Here is a 26,703-nt window from a genome sequence, read left to right on the forward strand (position 1 = left end):
GACCTTGTTTTGTCGTTTTCATTCTCAAGGTTACAGCTTCGCAAAATTTCTGGGAGCCATCTAAAGTATTTCAAGGTTTGGCGCAGCAAAAGTAGGGCCTTAGTGTATCAAAAGGGGCACCCTCCCTTAAAGATACCATGGTCATAGAATCCCACTATTTTCCAGAAAATGGGCAACATGCCCTTATTTCTGACGTCGTTTTCCACAAACATCGTTACTACACATGTGTTCGCAGAGACTGAATGTCGCCAGTTATAGCTTTTAATTTTAAGCTATATTTGTTACAAATAAGCCAATTGAAATTCACTTATTGACCATTTAAGTTCTTTTAGAAAAAAAGACAGGAAGAAAGTTGAAGCGAAGATATAGGTTTGCAAGGTAGCAAAAGAGATAGTTAAGTTAAGTAGGGAAATCTTGAAGAAGAGGAGAAACTGAATTATCGTTTTTATTTGTTTCTGTTCTTGCATGCTTCGTTACACTTTGCAATATTGTGGTTCAAACATGATGCAGAAAAATGGATAGAGAGATGTCAGGGAAAGAGTTTAGTTTTTCACATTCTTAGAAGATCTTTCTATAAGCAAATATAAGGCTTCGATAAAAACAGTAGAACCTTATCATTTTAAAAGTTAGAAAGACTAGAACGAAATTTTCGTGAGAGACTAGAAAGTCTTTGAATACCAAACACTACCCAAACAGTCTTTGGATACCAAAATATTTATTTAAAATTTCAGTTCCAACTTTGGAACTGGTATGTTTAGATATAAATTTGCTTGAATCTTCTCTGAGGTCTATTATTTGTAGTTCCATACAAAAACCTTAAAGATAAGTAACACAACAAAAAATCTTTTTCATGTTGATACAAGTATAATTATAGATGTATTTAAAAACTTTAATCTTTTGGAGTAGAAACTAGTATCTTCTATGTTATCAATATATACACAAATTACGACATCATTGCCCAGTCTTCAACTATGTACACGCTCTCAAAAAGACACTGCAAAGTATTTTATCAAAATACAGCTTTAAGTAAAAGATAAAATCGAGCCCCAGTAAAACATTCAAGGACCAATGTTTGACTGCTTGGTTACCCAAATATGGGCCAATGTAAAACAAAAAAGTTTTATTTTCATTTTTTATGAAACGGTAAAATGAAATAGGAACAATTAAAAAAGTTTGACCTGAGTCATATGCAGGTATGAATCCCCTCTGTTAAGCTGCGATTCTAAAAAGAAGTATTTACAATACCTTACGCAGTCCTTATTTATTACATAAAAGTTACCATAGAAAATCTACATAAAATACATTTAACCTGCCCAGCAGGGGAAAATCTCTATGATTTAAAAAGGCAAATTCACGCTACAAAAGTGTTAAAAGCGAATTCACACGAAATTTAAAAGAGCGGTAGCAGCTCCCAAATATGGGAATCAAGCAAAACTTGAAATCTTTAATGCTTAATGAATATAAACACGATATCTGCTAAAGAAATATTACATCTTCTGTTCTCGTTAAAAACTCTTCAGTTAAAAAAGTGCTGTCCAACTTTTCTAAAGCAAGCTGAATTTTCAAATTCAGAATATTACATATTAGAGAAATCTGTAAAATACACACTAGTCTGGCAAATTCATCTGCCATCAACCCCCCCTCCCCCCCCATGCCCCGCCCCCTCTTCTTCCCACTACCTTGATACCAAATATTCAAAGTTCTTTCATGGATTCTAGCTTTACAGTTACCTGTTCTACAGATCGGTATATTCTTCTTGCTTGATTTTTATACATTCTCTTTAAAATTCTCAGTTCTGAATGACACATTAAAAAATTTTTCAGGCCAAGACCTAAGTGAAAAATGGCTCTAATTCAACTCAATTCAAAAACACTTCAAACTGCATGGGGTGAGTTTGCGGTGTGCGTTGTTTTAAAAGAAATTTAGGCAAAATGCTAAGGAAAACGTATTAGAAAAACAGAATGGAGAAGACAATATTTTTAAATGTGAAAACAAGTGTGAAAATATCTGGGAAAAGTTTTCGAATGAAGAATATACTGACTGTAGCTTTGTGCTTTCTAGCTCAAAAATTATTTATCTAAAATTTCATCTTATTCTATATATTAGCAATTATTTCCCCGTTGTACTGTGATATTATTCCAAACACTAAAAAATTATATTTAAAAAGAAAATATAAGCTTAACCAAAAAAATCAATGCCGACGTTTAACGCCAAATCATTCATGGATGCATCCTGTAACCCCCCGGAAGTCGAATGAAGGCATGGTGTCTCAACTCTTCAGCTGATGGTCTATCGTCTAGATTCCTGGAAAATATAGTAAAATATTTGCTATGAAAAGATAGATCTCAAGAAATTACAACTACTTCCCAAAAAAACTTAAATAGGCATAAAATGTATTGACAATGGACACGAGAAATAAGTGAATGACTTTGCTAATATTTTGTAGCAGTTATGAACAACAAAGCGGTGTTATTCATACCAAGCCACGAGTAGGTGCTTCCAAATGGGGCTTGCGTGCTTCATTATCATTATTATTTGTTATCATCTTATATATTTTAAAACAAGCCATGAATCAATCAAGATTTGATGGAATTTTTCATTTAAATTTTTGTAAGACGTGTAAATTCATGCGTATTATTGCAATTGCAGTTGTAAATGGATAATTGTATAGAAACATGCGATATTGAAAAAAAAACGAACTTTCACAAATAATAACCATTATTAATTTAAGACATACTGTTATTTAAAGGCAAGTATAGGGGTTTTTATGTGTACCCAATGAATTCTACTTATATAGTAATATGAATCAGAGAACGAGTGTTCTAAGAGCTGCACTTTTACCACGTTAGCTGGCTTCGCAGCGTTCTTACCCACAAGTTAAACAAAGCTTGAGTAGCCCAGAAGAAAGAAAGATTAGCCAGTGTAGTTGGCTTTCTCCTAAATACCCACAGATCTCCTCTAGTTTAATCCACTGGCTGTGTTATTCAGCGGAAAGTAAAATAAAAAGTGCTTATTTACCTTATCAGGCAACGAGCCACAAAGTCTCTTGCTGCCTCTGAAAAATGGTCTGGAAGTGTTGGAATTTCTGTATCATAAGACGCAATGGCATACATTGCAGCAAAGCGACATCCAGTCCTTGAATTAAAAAAACATGGCATTTAAATGAGTTGCCCTCAAATCATTGATAAAATATTCAGTAAAGTGATGTTCTTATCAATAGCTTTCTTACTGAAAGGTCAACCAGAGAAAAATCTCAGGGTATAGTTTTTGTCGTAGAAGTACACAGAGGGCGATGAATAGTAAGAAATAGAAAGTAAGGAAACAAAATGGGGTGGGGTGGGATCACTCTCGTAAAAAAAATTCAACAGCTGCTTACCAAGGCGGTCTACCAGTGGCCAGCTCATACACGGTACAGCCAAGACTCCTGTGATGTAAAAAGATATGCAATCAGACACTGATTTGCGAAACTTTTACAGAAAAGCTCTTAAGTTGATGAAAGTAAAGTAAAACCGAAGAGGATCAAATAATGTACCAAACCGTTATCGTCAAGGTTTTTATAGTCAACGGTTTTCATGATTCGCAGTTCTCACGAAACCCATTTGAATAATAGCTAAGGAGATCAGCAAAGAACTGGCAAAGGATGCTGGGATACGACTGCATCCAAGGACCACCCTTCCATTGCATCCAGGGACTCTGTTATAAATTTAACATTCGAATTTTCTGTACCACAACTCCCTTAGAGTCAACAGCTCTCTCAAGATATAAATTTGAAAGAAAATGTCATACATACCAAATATCTGATTTAAGATTTTGTCCATTCCCTCGAATAACTTCGGGCGCCATCCAATATGGCGTGCCAATCAATGAATTTGCACTCTGTGATGGGTCTGTCAGGTCCACATTCTGCAATAAAATCATACAGCATTCGCATTTCAAAGTTTTGAGCTGGCTATAAACGTTACGAATTTATACCCTAGTGAAATATTTGTATGCTGCAACAGTTGTATTTAATCTTATAGAATGGAGCCACATACAATATCAATACCAACTTTGATGTCAAATACCATTTCTAATGATACTAAAAAGTGCTCTGAAAACATACACTTTTCATCAAAATGAGCAATAAACAAATCGCATTTAGAACTTTAAACTGTAGAAAGTCCAATTATCGAGTAACTGTTACAACCCTGTACTCGGTGCTTCGCGAGATTTCGTCCACAAGGACTCTGCCCCGATCCTATTTGACGACAAGGTGGGTGAGCAATTCTTTACTTCCCGACATATCTGAAAATTTGCCGATGAAGCACCCTAAATGTCATAAACCCCCCCCCACACACACACACTCACACACACCCCTCAGCGACGGCCCTACCAGTGCTGTTAGAGTAGAGACTAAATCTTGAAGCGGCAGGAGAGCTATCAGTCATAATGGAGTGAGGTTAAAAAATTAGATATTCTCTCATTTCATGCTGATCATTGACAGTGCCACAATGCCTCGAATAAGCGCCCGGGCGCTTATTAAATTTTTGAGGCTCCGGAGTGGTCGCTTATTCGAGGGTGGCGCTTTAGCGAGAGGGGCGCTTATTTAAAAAGTAGATTTGGGTGCAAATTGTGTTGATCATTAATCTTTCTTTTTGAGTTGCTTTCCAATGATGTTTTCGTTGAAAATTCCAATAAGCGTCCATTTCTGAAGGTTGAAGATGGGCGCTTATTCGAGGGGTGGGCGCTTATTCGAGGGGGCGCTTATTCGAGGCATTACGGTAATCAAACAAATGTGAAGTCTGTTAATCAACGGTTTCTCTATCACAAACTGCCACTGTAAATAACTACACTATTTAGACATGAAAAAACTTAATTGTTCTAAATGGTAGCATTGTTAGCAGCGACAACAAAATGAATAAAAATAAAGGAAGTAAAATGAAGCATACCAAGTGTTTGGCACAACCAAAATCGATCAGTTTGACAACACCACCCGAGGTTAACATGATATTTGCTCCCTTGATATCCCTGTGCACGATGTCACGACTGTGGAGGTAGGCCAACGCACTGATGATTTGGCGGGTATAGCGTTGAAACACCTTCTCGGGCAGAGGACCAAACCTTTTTGAGATTAATTAAGAAATATTAATCATCAAACGATATTTCAGAGAAAATATGTCTATAAAAATGCGAGAAAGAAAGCTGAGTGGGGTGAGGGGGTTGTAGTATCTCTATTTGTCAGGAATTTTAGGGCTATGTCTTTGTGAAAATGTAGTATAGCAGAAAATCCTAAACCTAGTTGTCTCCAAATACAAAATTTGCCGTAAACCCTTGGGTATATCTTAAGCCAAATTTTCGAGACATGGGTACTCAAAATGAATTGTAAAGAGATCGAAATAAGTTTGGAAAATTTGTCGGTGCCAAAAGGGTTAAGTTAGGTTTATAAGGCTTATACGAAACTGGACAGTTTCAGAAAAACATGAAAATATTTTACAGTAATGGAACTAGATGCCCCCCCCCCCCCCGTGATAGGACTCGAACACAACATGGTAGAATGCTATGCTCATTATGAAAACATCATCTGCATTTTAGGTGTAAGGAAGTTGATTTGTAACTTACTGTCGCAGCACTACGTCCAAAGAGCCTCCCGGAATGAACTCCATGAAAATATTGAATAAGTTTTCTTCCAATGTTGTTCCTATGAATCTGAAATGTCAAGAAAGCATTATACTTCATATATCAACTTACCTGGACTAGAAAGATCATAAAGCTTGTTTGTTGATAAGAAATAGAAAAAAATTTAATTTATGATTTGGTGAACTTCCGGAGAATTGAGGATTAAAGAGTTAAGGATGCTGGGATTGTACATAATATAACACAATAAATAACTGATGAAATACAACTATGATTTCATAAGATTGCAAATCTTTATCATAAGGTAGAAAACTCTATATTTCTGAGATAAATTTGTTGGAAAAAAACAAACGAGCCGTGTCAATGACAAAGAGCATAGAAAGAATTGGGTCATTAGATTACTCATTTATGCGCTACTACTGAGCCTATAATCACGTGGATTAGTGTTCCAACGCACGGGGAAAGAAACCGCACAGAAAAAAAGACAAAACAGCAGGGGAGGTTTTATGTCTCGCTATTATCGTTATGGTGCTAGCTCAAAGTCTTTGCTGATTAAGGTGATACCCATATTAAACAACCATAGATCAAACTTGCAAAGCCGAAGATTTTCATAAGGTTGTTAGTAACTAAATTCAGACTTAACTATGTAGCCATACAATAAACAATGTTTTTCAATTATGCTAACATAAACGAAGCTCTGACGGGCTAACGGGTCACTAAAACCTGTTTAAGGTTACGGTAAACGTTTTGAACACGAAAATTGGTTTTTCCTTCCTAAAGGCCAAACGGCTCAAGAAATCTGGATAAACTATATATCATTCGATGCACAAGATTATGGCGTATCTAGCCAGATAACAATTATTGGCAAATAATGTTAAATGTTATTTTCCATGCGAATTTACTTGTCAAAAAGTGTACCACCTTCAAAAGCTATTATGTACCCTTGCGTTTGAGATAACAAAATCTGACTTAGACCAGCAGGAAGTGCAGGTCCTAAGCTACCAAAGTGTGTCTCAGATTTTTTAAATTCCTCCTCTTTATGAAACTATACCCTGTCAAAAATTGGCAAATAATTTTTCCACCCTCCCGCAGCTGTATTTGGGTATAAAAGACGGACCAGAGAAAATAAAAAAATTTTGAGACACACTTTGTTTGCCCAACGTCTGCCCTGGCCGTGTGCAAATTTTCGAGCCATTCGATTGGTTCCTTGGGTACATAATAGCTTTTTCGTACCTGCATGTAGAGGAATTTCGAGTCCGGAGAAAACGGGATTTTACTGATCGCACTTGCAAGATACACTCGTAAACCACAGTGTAATCCGGGTCAAGTCACTTGAAGATTTAAGATCAATAAGCCTGTTTAAATAAACACGGCCGTACATTGGATATATGGATGTGCCATGCGATATTGTAAATGAGACATGCGACCACAACCGCAAAGCAACGATAATCGGCTTAACAGGTCAAGAGATTTTCAGGCCTCAACTAAAAGTTTTGATAAAGAAATTATGGAAACCTTCGGTTACATGGGATTTTTTCCACTTTCAAAATTTCTGTTTGTTTCAAATTTGGTATCATTGTGTGCCTTGAAAGTTCGGCTACTTGAATGTGAAAAAATCGAAAAAATGATGTTTTCATCAAGAAAACGTTTACCGTAACCTTAAGGGAACACGGAGAAATGATCGTCAGGTAGACGATGTAGAGCTGCTGAGGGGTAAAAGAAGAGGAGGGGGTTCACGGTGGTTGAAGTTTTCCTGAAATTTTCCAGCAGTGTTATATTATTCCTTTCATACCCTCTTGAATGGGAAATTGACCACTTATATGCCCCCAAAATGAGTTCTGTCAGGTATGCTCGGCGATAACAATATCTTTTAGACTAACAAAATATCTTCACAGAATATCGAAACCCGATTCTTTATTGATCAAATTAACCACAAAAGATCAAATCTCGAAAGCATTTTTCCACTAAACTGCAATCATGGTCAAATCTTAAGATAAGAAAATACAATTGTCTGATGTTCTCAAAACATGGTCTTATCTGCAAATTTTTTTAGAAAAACCTCACACTGTGGAATATCCAGGATTTAATCCGAACTTAAACTCTGCCAGAAAAGGTCGTGGGTTTTGATGTATGCCAGAATAAAGCGATCAACGGAATAACTGAACAACATACAATTTAATCAGTATTGAACAGATAACTCACTTTACAATGTATCGATGGGTCAGAGACCTTAGCATCCCAATTTCATCTTGCAATTGCCGGTATTGCTAAAAATACAATGAACTGGTAATACAGAGTGAAAAGTTTCATTTCCATTCATTTTGGGGGTGTAGGGGGGGGGGGTTTGCGTCCCCCAGGTCGTCATTAATCAGTCAGGAAATTTTAAGTCGGTCCATAAAATCCTTAGTTTGCCATTAGGGAAGAGACAGAAAAGAGAACGATAGAGGGATGGAAGAATTGTTGCAGGAAAGACAGTTGGCAGAATTGGAGGTGGATTTTACGATTGCATATTGGAAACGAGAAGGGAAATATTATCATTCTGAGCGATAGGTGAAATTTTGGCATATTTGATATGCAGGGAAATGCACATATAAAAATGATGTATTTTACCAAGGCCAGGCACCGCGGAGCAGGGGGCTGGGGGGGGGGGCTTTAGCCCACTTATTGCATAAAATACCAAATATTAAGTATCAAACTACCAGAAAAGCCTCTTTTTATACGGTTTTGGCCCCCCCCATTCTTTTAGACCCCCAACTTTTCTCAACGCTCCGCGGAGGCTGAAGGCGACTGTTTATTTACAGGAAAGAAGAGTCAAAACATGGTGTTGCTTATACTCTTAAAATTTGAATTGTTCCTTGATTACAATTGATCTCTGTTTACCTTTTCAGCATCCCTGGTGCCTTGCGTGCGATCCAACTCAACCTGCTTTACAGCTATGATCTTCCCTCTGTTTGACAAGCCACGGTAGACAATACATTTATGGTTATTGGCAATTACATCCCCTCTGGTCCAGCCTTGAAGCTCTTCTTGGTCACACTCCGATCCTTCGGACGAACCTTGGGTAGAGATGCTACTACTTCGTGTCAATGACTCGTCTTTCGATACACGCCTGCTTGGGCCACTGCTTACTACAGTGTTTACTCCCGAAGCAAAAGCTATTCCTGTTATTTCCTTGTAAAAGTCATACGAGTTAGTACGTTCTCTGGTTGGCCCTGCTTCAACTGATATTCTATCAGTCGGTAGGATCTCTTCAATGTCATCCACTGAATTTTCAGCATGTGAATTAGGCCCTTCCTCTGCTAAAGTCTCTAATATATCAGAGAAATAGTGGTTTTCTGCGCTGTCTGGTGATATACTCATTCGATCTAAATCGCTTGAAGCCTTTTCCAAAATAGATTCTGTAGCAATACAAGCTTCACTTAGGGCTTCCAGATCATTACAAGAAGTCTCGTTATTATTTAAGTCAATAGATTGTTTAGGCGTTAAAAGAACTGTACCGGATTGCATAATTTTATTGTTTTCAATAATTTTATTGGTATTAGCTTCCTCAATTTTAACTTCTCTATTTTTAGGTCCAATCACCTTTTTTCTGCTCTTGGTTCCCTGTGACCTTTTCTTGTTCTTTTTCGCATCGCCCTTTTGAGTTTCTTGTTTTGGGACACGATATTTCACCCGCTGTACATTTGCTCCGTTCTCCTTCCTTTTTGTCAGCTGATAAATACCCTTGTTAGTTTGGACCTTCAAACCAATTTCAGGAACTTTTAGTTGATACCCATTACCAATCTCTCCGCCCATCCGGTTTGTCTCAAACAAGCTCAAAACAATTGGTTTTCTTTTCCTGCCATTTGCAACAGCGTCAATGAACCTGGAGTTTTCTTTATGGAGCACCTGCTTTTTAACATTGTTTTCTTCATTTATTTTCATTTGTGGCTTTACACCATTGATTGGAGTATTTTCATTGGCATTCGTTACAAAGTCAAGGTTCTGCACATCAGCAACGCTTCTTGAATCTGCAACCTTTGGAAGAAAAGTATTGCCAGGCTTGTTTTCCTTAGAGATGCTTCTAGGCAGCAAATGTGATGGAACCTCGGGCAATTCACTATTCTTGACAATTGGCCGACCCGAAATTTCCCCCCTATCGGCATTCTCCTTAATACCACTTCTCTGAGGGCTGGTCAAATCATTTGCAAGTTTTTGTCCAGGTTTGTCTTCTAATACTAATGATGTAGCGTTTTCATCGCTGCCTCTTTTTGAGGAATTAGCTGATCCCTGCAACACAGTTCGATCAAGATATCCGTTTTGTAAGCCTCTTCCTCGATCTGAGGCTGCTGATCCAATGGTTAAAGCTTTCTTCCCTTGTCTGGTCTCTTCTGGGTTAGGCGCGGTTGGACTCCCTAACTCTATGAGAACAGTCGGCACCCCTAAAGGAGAACAATTTTCAAATTAAACTCCTTCAAAAAAGGAAGCTATGACCAATGCAACAAACGCAGTGGGATGGTATGAGTTGGTCCATCTCTTTGCAGCATTCCATTTCTATGCCTTTCGTAAATGTCATTTTAATAAGTACATTATAAATAAAACGCCCTATTAAATAATAACAGCACCGCTAAGGGTATGGTTTACTCGATCGAGATAACATTCTTAACATTGACATGCCTGTAATTTTTTCTGAGGCCTTCTCAAAGTCTCCGAAGCAGTTTCCTAGATCTAGGGACTTTCTTGTGGATGCTGTTGATGGTTTGCGACTTCTAATTGACGCACGTGTAGGGGAAAACGCCCTTGTGCTACTGGCTGCTGAATGGTTTCGAACAGAATTCTTTCTCTCTGCTATAATCAGACTTCTCGATGATGTAGTGTTTGCTGTAGATATGGGATCTGTGGAAAACTTTGATTTATCCTTTGACTTTTTATATGGAGGTGCATTTTCAGGGGTTTTGGCGTCTTTCCGTGGATTCAAGTCCTTAAATTTAAAAATAAAAAATTAAATGCTTCATTGAAATTAGCGGAATAAAGTTTTTAGGCTGTCTGTGCCTGCTCAAATTTTAGACTCATTCTCAGTGCACCATGGGATTAGGCTGTTGCATCATGGGATAGAGCTCTTGCATCATGGGATTGAGCTTTTGCTGTCTTTTTTACTTAATTCATGTTTCAAGAAAAGATACATTAGAAATGCAAAAACTAAGCAGCCCAGTGCATTAAAACAATTCTTGATCGTTCCAATTTAGATTGAATTTCTTCTAGGTAGTAGTGGAGCTTAATAAGCAAATTTTAAGTAGATACCGATAAAAAGCTTGTTTCTCCGATAAATCTTTCTAAGTCAATTAAGAAGCAACGAAGAAGCCATGAAGAAACCATACTAATCTTCTTAATACTTGAAAGAAAATCCGGCAATCAACATTGTTCTCATTTATCAATTGTGAGAAAACATACCCTAACCCAACCCTATCCTACCCTACCAAACCGTACCCCATCCTACCCTTCCCTAACCCTACCCCATCCTACCCTACCAATCCTACCCCATCCTACCCTATCCAACCCTACCCCATCCTACCCTACCCAACCCTACCCCATCCTACCCTACCAAACCCTACCCCATCCTACCCTACCCAACCCTACCCCATCCTACCCTACCCAACCCTACCCCATCCTACCCAACCCTACCCCAACCTACCCTACCCAAACCTACCCTACCCAACCCTATCATTTACACTAAACCCTTAAATCAAAGCAATAAGACAAACCCTTTATGTTGCTAATTATCACAGTCAATCTAATCAACGTTCGCTTACATTATGTATGACATGCTTGGAAAGTGGAAGATTTGGTAGCTGTATATTTGAGCGGATGGCGTTGGTTGATTCCGATGACAAAGTTCCGGATTTTGAGCTAACTTCGCTTTCATCGGTCAACTGTCTGGTGTATTCCGTGGTGTCCACTACAATCGATCAGGAAATGCAAATTAACAAAATAAACTATGAAAAAAAAGAGGATAAAGTTCCATTCAAGATTAGCGAAGAAGAAGCAAATGGAGGGAGGGAAAAGCGTACCTTTATCAGTAAGGTTCATTTATCTTCTAACCCCTTGGTCGCACAATATAAGCACAAACCGTATAATGAAACTCTATAATCAAGTTTTTGCATCTCGTTGATTGGCTGAATTTTGCATGGCGGCCTCTTGAATAGCAGAATTTTGAAATGCTGGCAAACCGTCACACTAAGATTACTCAAAGCTCTACGTAAAGAAAGCTGGCATTAACTTAAAAACGTATAATACGAAAAAAGTAACGTAGTATCCTAATGACGTACCTAATTTGAAAGAGTCTGGTAACGAACGTGCCTTCTTTGCACTTGCAGATCTTATCGACATCCGAGGTGATGAGTTGGATGGAGTCGCGTGAAACTCAACCGGCAGAATTTTGATTGGATATTTTGAAGAAAGTGGCGACCTAATTAAAAAAAGAATCGTGAAATCGCTGAACAAGAAGTGCTTCTACGGTAATTTTGATTTAGATACGCATACAAACGAGGCTTGAATTTTATAACGAGTTTAAGTAAGCTAGAAAAAGTAGATCTCGAAAGAAATTCGTTTACAGTGGCGTATAAAGCACAAAAGAAAATATGTTATTATGTGTTGCTTTGATCCTTGTGCTCATTTCAACCGTAGAGATAGAGCATTTCTAGAACTCTTCAAAAGGCTTCGTCCCAATGTCTGTTAAATTTTACAAAAGGATCGTTTACGTAAGGCAGCCCTTCGGCACTGTAATCGTGTGAAGTTGCTAATGGCATGATTGGTGTGTCTGATTGGTTAAAATAAACCTGTCAATCACAACAACCGGCAATCAGAACAAGCTTGGATTTGGGAAAGTTAAATTCCTTATAAAACAGATGGAATAAATTTCATGTCACAAAATACTTAGCATGTGCTAGAACAAGAAACATATTAAGAAAGCAAGCTGGCACTGATAAAAAACTGTCTGTAAAAGTTCTGAACAATTTTACGTCTGCAGGACAATTCCTAAAGAACATACCTTTCTTCGATTGTCTTTGAATCTTTGATTTCGTCTAGAGGATTCTTCTTGGAGGATGTTAATTGGCTTGATGAATCTTCTCCATCTTTTTCTTCGGCATCTAAAACATAAACGATGCAGAATAAAAAGCTAGAGAGAAGTAAGAAAGCGAAAGAATAGTTATATGAATATAAAAAATTGATGAAAAACATGGCTTTTAATCATAATGGGTACTTACAAAGATTAGTAAAATCATCGTTTGATTTCTTCATCTAAGAAAAAAATGAAGGACCAAAATTAATTCAATATACTTGAATTCAATATCATTTATTAAAGGAGGTTCAGAGAAAGAAGCCTACACAGAGACCAAATTACAGAGGTTTGATGGGGAACGAGCCTATGTTCCATTGGCCATATTTCAGCCAATTAGTAACATGTTTAACTGATTTTGCATATTTTGCAGGCTATAGGATCCAATTTCAAGAATTCTAAAAAAAGGTTTTGTCACCTCATTGGTTAAAAACTCTATTGCAAGAATTATAGGTAGTTTATGACATTTTTCTGCACATTTAACAGCAGCATTAAAACATACAGCTTTCTTTGTTAAATTTTTTAAATACGCTCCTTTTCTAGCAAGCCCCTTTTCTGTAACACACCCCTCTACAACCTCAAGAATTAGATATGTCCCCAATAGGCTTAATTAAGAGCTTTTGTGATAATTCCATTTTTAACAGAAATCGGCATTTTTTCATCATCAACGTGAATTCTTTGATTGTTTTTCGATTAAAGAATACTCACATTTGCCAAACTCATGCATCTTAATGGATTTTTCACTGGTCTTGTCAGATTGACATTCTTATCTCTTGTTTTTTGCAGCACTAAAAACAAAACCAAAAAGATAAAATATTTTTGTCTTTCTAACGATAGTAAAGCCTGTTTTATAGATTAATTTTCATTCCATAAGCACCAGATTGAAAATTTGTAATTCAATAACAAGGAGATTTGCATCTAAAGTAAAAAATTCATAGAATTTATATATTCCCAAACATCATAGATACTAATTTATGCTGAATTCTTGAATTGAAAGCTCGAAGATCCAATCTTATGGATATATCGACACGTTGAAACAGACAAAAACAATGAAAAAGTGAATTGTATGAAATGAACAGCTAAATGCCAACAAGAGAAGATTTCCTTTGAAAATGATAAATCCAGCAAGCAGATTGGTGAAGATTGAAGAAGATTAATGAAGATTGACGAAGATTGGCGAAGATTGATGAAGATTGGCGAAGATTGATGAAGATTGATGATGATTGACGAAGATTGATGATCGATTAGGACTGATAACAGCAAAAAGAAAATTGATAATAACATGCTGATATAAATCGATTGAAATAACATTCTACTAACCTTCTATAAGCTTGGCAATGTTCTTTTCTTTGGCTATGTCCAATGGAGACCGACCTGAAAAAGAAACACACGATGATAAAATGTTTCCAATAAAAGACTTTGGGTCTGTTTTGGCAGAATATTGAATAGCTAGTTAATTGTTATACCATTGTTGATGACTAGTCTTCCATACCTAGTGTGTGTGTTTTATCACATTTTGGCATGTTGAGAATGATAGCATTAATGACGTCATGTTGGCTTACGGTGTTGATTATGATTGCTATGTTTATGATTGTTTTGATCGCTTATGATTGTTGTGATTGATTATGATTGATGACGATTGATAATGATTGTTATGATCGATAATGAATTCAATGATTGATAATAATTGCGACGCTATGATTGATTTTGATTGCAATAATTGATAATGGCTGCGATGATTGTTGAAAATGATGGATAGTGAATTATATTTGACGAGGACACAGCCTTACCTTCGAAATCGCATTCCTCAGGGTCTGCATTCCTTGAAATGAGCAATTCAACGACTTCCATTTTAGAATTCAATACCTAAAAGTGTATATACATTTTTTTAAAAAACAAGTCAGAAAAAATAGCTTAAACGTTGGCAAATTTCTTAGTTATGCACTATTCCTGCAGTGAACTGAATAAATTTCCAACAGTTTTCAGATTGATAGCGAACTAACAATGAAAAACGAAACGAACTAACAATAAATGTAAATGTTAATATCCCTCAACCAAGTGTCCTGGAAAGAAGATCAAACTACACGATTATTTAAAAATCCTGACAAATCGAAACCTTTCACAGAGCCATTTTTATAAGGCTCTGTGAAATGCATCATAATAACAAAGGTTTCTTCCTCCAAAAAGACGACTTAACTTAAACCACGAAACTTTCGATACCCACCTCAGATATTAATCTTTTACCTCTTTTGAATAAAAATTAGCCTACATTTAAATCTCCCACATTTCATTGGATTACCCTTTTTATACATTACGTAAGTCCCCATTTTTGTCACAAAGGCCATTAAATACGCCCCCATTTGAAAAGCGAGGGGGCATCGTCACTAATACTGATAGAAATGATTAGGCCTACTACCGATACTGTGAGGAAAACCAAAATCCTTTTTGTGGTTGATAACTATGATCCTTCATTTATCCTCCAATAACAAAAACAATTACCTTTGTAATTCACTAGTAGCTGTAAAACGAAAACGGAAGAATATTGCTGTGGCGCAAGGTTACTTCCAGAGTCAGAAAGCATTGCACTCACACGGTTTACGAGCAATTGAAACAGACCAATAAAAACAAAAGAAAATAAATATCATATCGTAATCCCGTCTTGTTTCATTGTGTTTTTGAAGGTTTTTATAGCTTACGGGTATAGTCGGGGAGAATATGAATACTTTCTTGTACTGTGTCATGAGCAACAAAAATCATTGAGACAATATTTATTTTCTAAAAAACGATACAATTTGCTGCACTAAGGTGCGTACAGTTCCTTCACACGTAGAATCTCTCTAAAAGATAAACAAATCAAGAGATAAAGAGCCCAATCACCCTCCCCCCCCCCCCCCCCCCTACGCCAAATCTAAAACAAATAAAAAAAGCAACAAGAAACAAGAAAAACCATCAAGGCTATTTCATTTATAGATCAATGAAAAATTAGTGTCTATAACAACTAACAGAAAAATAATTGCATTTAAAGACAGACGCCTGAACTGAACTGAACAAAGCCCGTGGGTCCGTAGAATCTTTATGTTTAATTTGGTATACCACAGGACGAGGAACAAGAGGCAACAATTGGCTATTGGGCATTAACATATTGTAGTTTAGTAAAATAGTTAACGTAATGTCACGTGTATCTCTTCAGTGTAAGAATTCCGTTGAGGTAACTGTTGGTTTGACGCTACATATGAAAACAACACACAAGATACAGAATACGTATTGATTGATGCCCATACCGCATAGTGTAACGGCGTTCTCCCATCAACTGACTTGCAAGAAACAGAAGCACCACGATTAAGTAAGGCCTCCACAATTTTCACGTCCCCAAGTTTGCTGGCCATGTGCAGCGGGGAAAGTTCTTTGCTGTCTTTCTGGTCTAAATAAAGCAGCAAGAGAAACTTTTCTGAGGATATAGAATACAACGCATAGAAAAAAGAAGGTCAACTCCAGTCTTTCAAAAATCAATTTAAGGAAAGACAAAATTTACTCTGCTGCATTTCACAACAATGGACAGTTTAAAAATCATGCAACATAGTTTGCAGACTAGACTTAGTGTTAACGAAGTTTTGGCAGTCAGCTCGTGTGCATTGAATTGCTTACAACCGAAAAGACAAAAATATCACGCCCCCCCCCCATTATTTGCCGAATTAAACCCAAACTTTCATATAGATGAAAATTTTGATAATTACAAATATTTCTATAAAGGTAAATAATAAAAACGATAAGATGTGGCAAAAAAGTATCACAGGGTTATTGCAAAATTGTAAAAAATGGGGAAGGGGACAATTCAGTTAATTTTCTGAAGAGGATGACCTCAGAGGTGATATGAGAACTTTCTTTGGAAAATGCTTCCAAATGAAAAAAATGCTGTTTCAATAAAAATCATTATAGGGTAGGTATGTAACTGATCAAGAGAACAAAGGTGTCGAAAAGCACCAGAAACACATACCAACTCTTTTGATTTTGGTAACCAGGTCGTTAGCGATGCCTCTTGCTGCAAATCCAGTGTTCTGTACAAGGTAGTGCATTACTGATCTGCCATCAAAGTCTATGTAGTTCACGTCACTAAAGAGAGAGGCCCCTCTTAGAATCCAGTCGAAAGGATAACACTAAAATACGTAGCTGTTATTGGGCCTTAGAGTAATAATCTTTAATGGTTGAGAGCTGCAACTGAAGTATCTAGCCCTGTCTAAAGTCTACATTGACGATCCTTCTAGTGACCAAACACAACCCGAAGAAAAATGAAAAGGTTGGCGGTTACTTGCTTTATATAAGAGGCAATCAATTAAATACCCCTCAGTTCTTAATTGCGGGGAAATGCGGAAAACTTCCTCCTAACCTTCCCAGGACCCGAATCCCTGGTAAAGTGCATCTTCGTGGGAAAAAGACAAGACAGCTCCAGAAGAATTCCTCAAGAATGACAACCCAAATAGCTGAATACTTAGAAGACACGAGTGCACTCTTGCCCAGGTTGGCCTGCGTGGATGTGGAATGCAGAGAACACGCTTAGCCTTTAGACCCGCGAGGTTATGTGCCATGTTCAGATTTCTTGAAAATTGACCCAATTTTGAATGTGGAGAGACTTACGCGTGGTTTTATTTAAAGCTTTTGCTTCAACGTCGACTATTGGAAAATAATTAAAGGCTTATATATCAATAGATTCAAAGCTATCGCAACTTTACACAAATAGCCTGCGTGCAGACTCAACTATTTTCAACTCGGCTCCTCTTTTTCCTTTTTCCTATCTTTCTGTTGAGTTGAATTAATAAATCACTGTTTGGGAGTCAAGTAGAGTCTGCATGCAGGCTACTACACAACCCTTCAAAATATCTTTACAATTCAATTAAAAGGAAAAACAGAACATATTCCATCATTACATAACATTCAAACATGATCAAACTTATATCTTTCTTACACATTATGCTCCAGTAAAGTCTTCACAACTTTCCAAGGCTCATATTCTTTCATGGCAGGCACTGGAATTCAATATACGTAGAATTAGGTCAGATATCACCAAGGGTACGTAATCATTTAAGATTTTCAACACAAACGTCGCTGACAAAGATTCTTGCGATACAGCCGTTATTGAATCGAAATGTATTTAGAGCCCTTGGCCAATACACGTGTTCCAGAGCATCGGTAACGCCATTAATTTAACAATAACTTGACGAATCATTTCCACCTTAGGCCTGGTCTAGGCGAATACCGAGTCAAACGATAGCGTTTGCTTCCTATTAAAACAAATAAAATACTGCGCATATGTTTTGTTTGAAAACGTATAAAAGAAGGAATAGCCATCTTTGTATGATTGCACAAATCAGTTTTTCGCAATTTCGTTTTTATGTGCAATCAAGTTCCTCTTTCATTTACAAATTTTTACTTTGGAAAAGAGTCATAATAAAAGTGAGTTGTTGCTGAGATGGTATGACAAGGGGGGGGGGTAATATTTGCTTTAAAAAAAGGGTGGCTGGTGAAAAACATTTCTAGGTTGAGCTCTTTGCTTACATTTCTCGAAAAAATTGATGTCTCTTGTTGCTAACTGCAGCGGCGTGGATCCATCTTTGTTTGTGTTATTGACATCAAAATCTTTTTTCTGGAAGGAATAGAAAACATAAAAATATCAAAAGTAGTTAAACGTTTGATCAATAAAAGGAACATGGTATTTTGAAAGGGACAGATTTGTTAGTGTATTGATTTCATTATGGGTTTCTACAATGAAGATTATTTTCTTTATAGGTCATGTTAAAGAAATTTAACCAAGCCCCAATGTCGCTTATATGCTGGAAGGCACCTTTGGGGCCCAGGATAGCAATGTATGGGCTAAGTACCTCATTTGAACCCTCGAGTCTACATATAAGAGCAATCATCACAACGAAAATTAATGGTCTGTTATAAAGTCCTCTATGCCATGTAGGCAGAGCTGCACAGGCAATTTGGTGCATAGAACAGAACACTTCTAAGTTGCTACTTTGAGTGTCACGCTTAATACGATTATCAGGCAATTGTTCTGCGTATAAGTGCAATCATACTGATTTAAAGGGGGAGCCTACGCAAGTCAAAGAGCGGGGAGTCAAGGGTTATTTGAAGATTCGTAATAACAAATCTTAAAGACTTTTTCACAAAAACGTGAGAGGGACGTGTGGCCACTCCGTTATCAGAGGGCCTAAATCCTGTCTATCAACTGAATAAACTTCACGTTTAAACAACTTCCGTTGTTATTCGGTTTTAGTTTTTTGTAGAATAATTCCAACTTAGCTTAAATTTCAAAAAATTGGCAGTTACTCACCAGCATATTTCTAACAGCTTTAACATTCCCAAGCCAGGCTGCATGAATCAAATCTGACTTCAATTTTTCTGCAAGATAAAGTCTACCTGTTAGCTAAAATATTATGATATAACATAAGTATACATGTACAAATCAGATGCTTTTAAAACCACCCCCATTTCTTACGACAAGCCTAAGATCACTTTTCTGTTTATCTACCCACACTATAACACCTATAATTCTGCCATCTGTTCAACATTCAGACCTTCATAATGCAGCTTTCTATTGAATTTGCCTTTAACCGAATTCCTTGTAGATTAGGAATAGCAATGACATTGAAAATAAACATTTTATATCCTTTTTCGTCGACTTGTTTCGTTGTGACAACTTTACAACCCTCGGGTTCTTTAACTTTTTAATAGCCTCTTTTTAATAGTTTTCTAGACCACTGATACACAAAGAATGATATATTCACAAAAGCAAGATATATTGATACATAAATTACTTTTCCAAACTGCCCTGTACAAAAGAAAAGAATAAAGCCCTAAAATTTACAACTTGAGTACAAAATAAGAAATAGCGAAGTAAAAGTAGCTTAAAAACAATTGAACGATCAACAGAAACACAAAATGGTTCCTTTATGTTCTAGAGTTTTCAATACTTAATTTGAATTGTTTGTAGGTTAATGGTAATTTTGATTTTACACTAGGAATGTTACTAAAAAGATCGGTAAGAAATGAGGCAAACAATCTACCTGACATCATGAAAGACTGCAAGTCCTGGTTCGCAAGGTGGACAGCTGTTTTCTCGTCTACATTTCGCAAAGTCAAATCAGGACTATGCTCCAAAAGAAGCTTCAAAATCTACGGTAAAAGATTAAATATGACAACATTAGTTATAACATGAAGGATTGCGGAAATAACGCCATTCACGGGGACAGTGTTCTTCCATCCCTTATGAAAATGGCAGGCAGGTTGCCGTATTTTCTCCGGCCTATTTTGAAAGCCTACTCTTCCCTCCCAAATTTCGAAATAAGCACCCCCTTAAATAAATGCCTTCGCCAAACAGACCTAAGATAAGCGCTTCCCTCAAACAAAGATGTGACGTTTATATTCGAGCTTATATTGTGACATTTATAACTGAAGTTGTTAACTATAACATGGAGACGTAATTGTGGCTACTACTTCATGTACGGAGTCCCAAAATAATTTTGGCGTTGTTGCTAAAAACCAGGTTGATTTCTGGTAAAAAGACAAAAACAAAAAAGTGATGTTTGGAAATACAAATCCAAATTTCCCCACATTCCTGCTTTTTGGTAACCCCATTGCCTGAAAATTGTCAGTATAACTCATTGTATGATAAAAGTATACCTCTTTGTTGTTTCGTATTGCTGCAATCATCGCCGGTGTGTTGCCTGTCCCAGCATCTTTGAAATCCATTGAAATATCCTGTCATTAAAAAAGCCAATGGTGGTAAGAAGGGCAGTGCTGGCTGGGTAAAGCAGAAACAGCCAGATTGCGCAGTCTGTAAAATACAATCTGGTCCCCTTAAACAGCAACTAGATTTTGACACTCAGGCTTTAGGGCTCATGGGCTGTTTTCTAACTTTTTAAAAGAAGTCATAATTTCAAAAATGTTTAGCATGATATATTACCTTTACTTTTGTTTTCCATTTTGAGATAAGGCCCCTGAGCTCGTCTACTTTCTCTGCCTGCGAAAATGTTGGTACTGACTATCAACATCATAATTATAATTTCATTGTGTTATCAATGAAAATAGAACAACGTCGAAAAAGGCTAAAATAAAAAAAAGTCCAAACAAAAATTTCCAAATATATCGAAGAACTGTTTATTGTTCAAAATCTTTAAAACCTCGACAAGTATTTTCTTAAGTGTATTGGAATAGTAGCTTCCTTTCTTTATGTACGGATCCTGGCTTAACATAGCCTGCGTCCAGACTCTACTTGACTTGAATTAAAAATTTATTGAGCCAAACAATAAACTTTTAATTCAACTCAACGGAAAGATAGAAAAAGGAAACAGAGGAGCCGAGTTGAAAACAGTAGAATCTGCACGCAGGGTAGGCTTAACAGAGTGCCTGAAAAAGTACGATTTTACTTACAAATACTATCCCTAAAAAGGCCTTTTGCTAAGATACATTGTTATTCTTTTTGCTTGTAAATTTTGATATTAAATACAAAAGTTAGGTCAGTCCTTTTAGATGAGCCGCCGTAATTGATAGAAAAAATGACATAGAAAAACATCTCAAAACAACTATTGTACACGAATTTCACCAAGTGAGAATATCGCGATACTACACCATCCTCAACTAAATCCTTACCTTGAAATGACATATTATCTAGAAGAACAGGAAATTTTCAGAACTAATTAGCGATGTACTCGCTCATATATACATAAACGAATGACGTTGACACAAAATCAACTTCAATTCAAAGCTTACCTTGATGTATCTCAAACATTGTGTCTTGAAAATTTCCAAATCTCTGAAACGAGATTTTAATCATATATTGAGTACGCCGCTTTAGTTATGATCTTTTCCATTGAAAAAAAGTTTACAAGGATCATCTATACACGCATTGAGCAGACCTTCTAAATGAACCGCCCCTTGCTGCGATTCTGTAAAAGCTACTCTAGTTTCTTGCGTCTTAGTAAGGTCTAAACTGCTACGATGCTCTGAAGAAACTGTCCTTTGATACTTTTGGTATTTTTTGCTAAAATTTGATTTTGCAAAACTGCGAGTCTATTAACATGAGAACCATTTTTGTTTAAATTTATGCCAAAACATTTTTCGAAAAACTGTAACAAAAACAATAATTTTTATTTGCTGTTGGAGAAAACAACATGCTTAAAATGCAGATTTTGCCATTTTTGAAGAGATCAGACGGCGGGATAGGGGAAAAACAAACCTAAGGAAATTTTGAGGTCAGCTAATATTCATTGAAGTCTCATTAACTACTTTCTGGTACATATTAAAGTAAAATATAATTGCTGATATTTGTAATTGCAAAAACAATCACATTCTTTTTCACAGGTAAACTGGTGAAAAAGTTTGAATGTCTAAAGATTACTGACAATTTTTAGATATTGACTTCAATTGCGGGACACTCATTTAGTTGCTCATTGATGATGTTTCTTTTATTAGGCTTAAAAGACACTTCCTATTGGTTTTTTGTTTTATGTCTTTTCAGCTGGTCGATTGTTGTTATTAGTTAATAGTGCGCTTATATGTATCAATATGCTATGGTAGTTTCTAGAGTGAGCAGTAGCAGCGCCAGGAGGGGGGAAAGGGGGAGGGACGTGTTCTCGACAGGATGAATTTTGTATTTCTTCTAAATTCGATGAGAAAATGTTGGAGGAGGGGTGATATTTTGGCATTGTAATATTGTGATGAAATCCTATGATTTTTAAACTGCCCTTACAGAACCAAAAGTTATTCATTGGCATTCACTAAATTGGTAAAATTGGCGTTCCTTGTTGGTATAGGGGTGTTTTTCGACAGTAAATAGGGCATAGCCTAAAAGTTGTTGTTTTTTCCCGTCCCCCCCTCCCCAGGGCCTAGTGGCTGTCGTCGCCCCTGAGAGTGAGGCTTTCTGGTAGAAGAGTTAGTTGTTTGCAGTGCTGACAAAAGACGTTCAGTAGTGATTGATACGAGACAAGTCTCTCTGGTCCTTTTGTCTCAATTCTCTTGCTTATATGTAGTATAATAAAATCGAATAAATCTAGCTATTCAAAGCTAACGGCTTAGGATAAGTAAAAAATTCCAACTATGGCATTAACATAGTCTTTCTGACGTAAGTGTTAACTTTATAAGCAGGGACAACAAGCGGGTTTGGTTGTTGTTGTTCAAAGGTAGCGCCTTATCAAAGCTTACCGAGGTGATTACAAAAATTGGTCCCAAGATGGTACTAAGAGCCAAAAAAGCTTTCAAAGTAACAGTGTCATCGGAAATGCCTGCTCCATAAAAGGCTTCAGAGAGAAGACAATTTCTATGATCCGTACAATGCATATTCCCGAAAAGTTCAGGAGCTACAGCCCTCAGGCCCCCTTTGGCAGAGCCCTGAACCAGCCACGGGTGGCCAGTTAGTACGTCAGTGATGGGGACGAAAAGAAACATGAGTTGCAGTCTGGCATAAAGACTGGTGGAGAAAGTTGAACATGTTTCAAATATTCTAAGCGCAAAGCAACAATAGCTCAGTGCAAAACTTTTGCCGCTTCTTTGGTAAGGCTCGAACTGCCACCATTTAATTTGATATAGAATGACGTATTAGGGCCTAGTCCCCACAGCGTCTTTCTAAGTAAGTCTCTGGTGCTCCGAAACGTTAAAATATCACGGGAAAGCGATAACAAGCATATCAAAATACTTTTTCGTCCGAGTAATGTGAGTGCAAGTATAGCACGCTGATCGCTTCCTTGTTTTTGAAAGCGAGCTAATGAAGTCAGTCTCGATCGAATAAAAAATGTTTTGAATGGCTTTGAAAAAAGCAAACATTAAGTAAACTAAAGCTTTTCGTCTGACACTCTTCAGAGTTTAAAACGTCAGAACATAGATCGAAAACTCTACGCTTAGAATTATATATTCCCAGTTGTGGATCGAAATAGGCCAATCAGAAACACGAGCACATGACTGTAAAGGTTGACCAATCAGTGCCGCTTGCCTATTAGAATGTTACCAGTGGAAATGTTACCAGTGAAAAAATGTTTTAATAATATGGAAGGGATCTCTAATAGACAAGGATCGACCTAGTTTTAGACGAAGAGAAGAAAGAAACATTTGGGCATGGTGTTGCCTCCGTCTGACATCTGCATCTAAAAGCGAGCACAAGAGTTGCAGAGATTCGCAGAGGTTTACTTGAAAAAACGCGATATTTGCGTAAAATGTGAGGAGAAATCGGAACAAGGCCGAAATAGATAAGTTTACAAATACTTTAACAGAAAGCTTTGGTTCATCTGAGTTTTGAGATCAACGAAAAACTTTCAAAGAAGATTACAAATTACCAACAGTATGCTACCACGAACACATAAAACGGTGACGATAATATGTATTTGGCCATTCGAACAATTTGAAATTGCAAATAAAAACACACAAACCCCAGTAGCGACCCCGCTAGGCATTGAAAAGACAGTGGGAAAATTGTCAGGTTACAAATTTTGGGTCATGACGAGGAAAAGCAAATTTTCAACAAGATCAGAAAATTTGCACCCTGGGTGGACTTCTTGGTGGAATTAAAAGCCTTGGACAGCATCAAAAACCGCGCGGGGAAAAATATCAAAACTTGGCTTTAAAAACAAATTTTCTTGGCGGGACAACACTTTACCTTAGCTTGGGTGCGTTCAGCGGGTCGTTAGTTGAGGGTTGGGGGTGTAAAAACTAGTACAAAGGTTCGAGCCTTGTTTCTCACTAAATTGGGTTTAAGTGTCCATTCTATTCGTTTAGCGTTCCATGCTGAAAGCATGTAAGTTTTTGTTACATTTTAAGACCACTCCAGGAAGCTTTGCAGTAAGAACGAGGATGTAACTCCTTCCTATTGCCATCAGAGGATCGAAAATGACACTTGTTGGGAAAGAAATTCCGGTTTTGATCATGTGTCAAATTTTATGTACACTAAACACTTGTGTTTCTCCGCAAGATGTTAAACTGGAAATTTCCCTGAAGTTGAGGGTTGACTTCAACTCTTCAGACTGCAATCGCCCCCCCCCCCCCCCCCCATCACTTTATCAGATTCAGACAGTACGGATAAGTAAGGGAATTTGCGAGCTATATGAGGTGCATGTCCTTTTTGCAGACAGAAGGTAAATGTCACAAAAAGAAAATAATATATGTGCTTGTTCTAGGGGTTGCAATGTCTTTAATATGGGGGTCTGTTGACCAATTCGAACTTCTCCCCTTTGGAATATTTGCCCCCTCCCAAGTTTTTATAACTACACATCTTTTTCCGGCATCTGTATCCAAAAAACAGCTCTTGGAAATCTATAGACGCTGCAATCAAAAAATTGTAAAGAATTTTGCAATAAAGGAATCGTTCTAACACTGGATGGCTCTAAAAAACTATTTCTGTCCTCGCTTTTGGCTTGACTCGCTTCAGTTAAGAGAGAATTCGAGAGCCCCAAAAAGGGAATTTGAGAGCCACACAAAGAGAATTCGAGAGCCACAAAAAGAGAATTCGAGAAAACTCTCTGTAAATTCGAGAAAACTCTTTGGGAATGTCTATTTTCAAAAAAATATAACAAAATGAAGTTCTGTTTCAATTCAAAGTCGTGTTTCGGTCATCAAACAATCTCCATATGGTTTGTTCCTTGGATCACTTTCTAGCTCGTTCAGTGCAATGATTTCGAGCTTCAAATGGTCACAAACATGAAAGCTAAGCGTAAAAATATGGATTGTCGAAAATAAAATGTACTACACTCTCTTTTTATAAGAAAAATTTTATAAGAACACGAGCCTCAAAATTGGTCAAAAGTTAAGAACAAATTAAGAACAAGCTGAGGCTGAGCTTCTGCAAAATGCAATTTTGAACAACGTTTTTTCTTAAAATCGAGGAATTTTTAGCGGTGTGGGTGCTTTTTCGGCGAATATTCAAATTTGTCAGCAAATTAAGGCTGTCTCACTCACTTTGTTGGCAAATGAGGCCTGTACACCACTCTAAAGCGAAAAGCTAGCACTCGCACTGTTTTAAGAACAAATTAAGAACAATCCAGCCTCAGATTTCGAAAAAATTGAGAACAGTCAGCCTGAACTTAAATTTACTGGTTCTTATAAAAAAAGAGTGTAATTACCGGGAAACTTCAACTTGTAGATAACCTGGGTTACTGAAAACTGCAGAAAACCCGCAGGCGATTTCCTCTTGTGAGAGCACGGTTCTCCAGGTCATAAACCCAAAGCGAAATCTTTTCAAACCGCTAAATTAGATATAATGTGACTCGCGGAAGTGTTATTAACCATAATTTACTAACAAAGTAGGAACAGTGTAACAAATCTTTACACTTAGCTCGCGTGTTATATTCTTTTTCAGAAACATTTAATCGATTATTGTGACGCTAATGTAAAAGATATTTACAACAGCCCACTTCAGAATTCAGCTCATAGATTAAGAGGAACTGGAAGTTCGGTGTTTCTTCCTGTTGTGATAAAATCAAACGATGTACAACGTCACCGCTGTACGATTGTAGGAGCTAAAATTTTTTTGCCTGCTTAAATTGTCTCTTGAAAGGAATAATGACTATTTTGCAGTAGCTATGAACGAATTTAAGTCTTACAACTCACCTAATTTCTGGCACGTTCCCGAATATGTTCGCAGCCACCACATCGTACCGCTCTCGAGCACTTTGATTCCCCTCACCTAAAGTGGGCCTAATCAAAGCAGGGAACCTTGTACGCTCGGCGTCCTCCCGAAACTTTGTATCACCTTGTGAATTTTTGTTCGGCATTTTACTTTTCAAATCACGAATTTGCGATACATTTTACTCGATAGGTGCCACGACACAGCTAAACGCCGTCTTGAATGTTCACTTACTGAGGACATTTGATTCGCCATTGTAGATCACGTTACAAAGTCGAAGCGTCTGCGGCTTTTAACCTCAGACCATCAGCCGCAGCCAAAGGCACGTGCGAGCGTGCGATTGTGCCAAAGATGCCCGCACCAAGAAATGTGAAAAGTGGAAATATCA

General features: G+C 37.2%; 1 protein-coding gene and 1 long non-coding RNA gene across 2 annotated transcripts; one reads left to right on the forward strand and one right to left on the reverse strand.

The window, feature by feature from the left end:
• Positions 1 to 844: 844 nt before the first annotated feature.
• Positions 845 to 26,593, reverse strand: LOC135680839 (uncharacterized). Its single transcript, XM_065195041.2, has 26 exons — positions 26,300 to 26,593; positions 21,479 to 21,521; positions 20,673 to 20,729; positions 20,390 to 20,467; positions 19,774 to 19,882; positions 19,041 to 19,108; positions 18,260 to 18,347; positions 17,670 to 17,730; positions 16,704 to 16,819; positions 15,991 to 16,130; positions 14,500 to 14,575; positions 14,030 to 14,083; positions 13,418 to 13,497; positions 12,858 to 12,891; positions 12,641 to 12,740; positions 11,919 to 12,058; positions 11,403 to 11,548; positions 10,270 to 10,573; positions 8,494 to 10,034; positions 7,816 to 7,880; positions 5,599 to 5,685; positions 4,929 to 5,100; positions 3,791 to 3,903; positions 3,377 to 3,424; positions 3,019 to 3,135; positions 845 to 2,304 (listed from the first exon to the last, which is right to left on the reverse strand). The coding sequence occupies exons 1-26, from the start codon at positions 26,461 to 26,463 to the stop codon at positions 2,220 to 2,222; spliced, it is 4,086 nt and encodes a 1,361-aa protein (XP_065051113.2). The 5' UTR covers positions 26,464 to 26,593; the 3' UTR covers positions 845 to 2,219.
• Positions 5,809 to 8,754, forward strand: LOC148958096 (uncharacterized). The gene is made up of 2 exons (XR_016144891.1): positions 5,809 to 6,345; positions 7,278 to 8,754. It is a non-coding gene; the product is annotated as an uncharacterized LOC148958096 (long non-coding RNA).
• Positions 26,594 to 26,703: the final 110 nt, after the last annotated feature.

The sequence above is a fragment of the Rhopilema esculentum genome, chromosome 18, assembly GCF_057945365.1.
Source record: "Rhopilema esculentum isolate cy_ngs chromosome 18, ASM5794536v1, whole genome shotgun sequence".
NCBI lineage: Eukaryota > Metazoa > Cnidaria > Scyphozoa > Rhizostomeae > Rhizostomatidae > Rhopilema > Rhopilema esculentum.

Bases quoted from the DNA above. Each gene is read 5' to 3' on its own strand.
- LOC135680839 (XM_065195041.2), bottom strand. From the start codon at position 26,463: ATGCCGAACAAAAATTCACAAGGTGATACAAAGTTTCGGGAGGACGCC. The intron at 14,576-15,990 runs GTATGGGCATCA...ATACACTTTTAG, and splicing joins GAACGCCGTTACACTATGCG to GTATTGAATTCTAAAATGGA. The intron at 12,741-12,857 runs GTAAGTACCCAT...TTTATGTTTTAG, and splicing joins CGATGATTTTACTAATCTTT to ATGCCGAAGAAAAAGATGGA.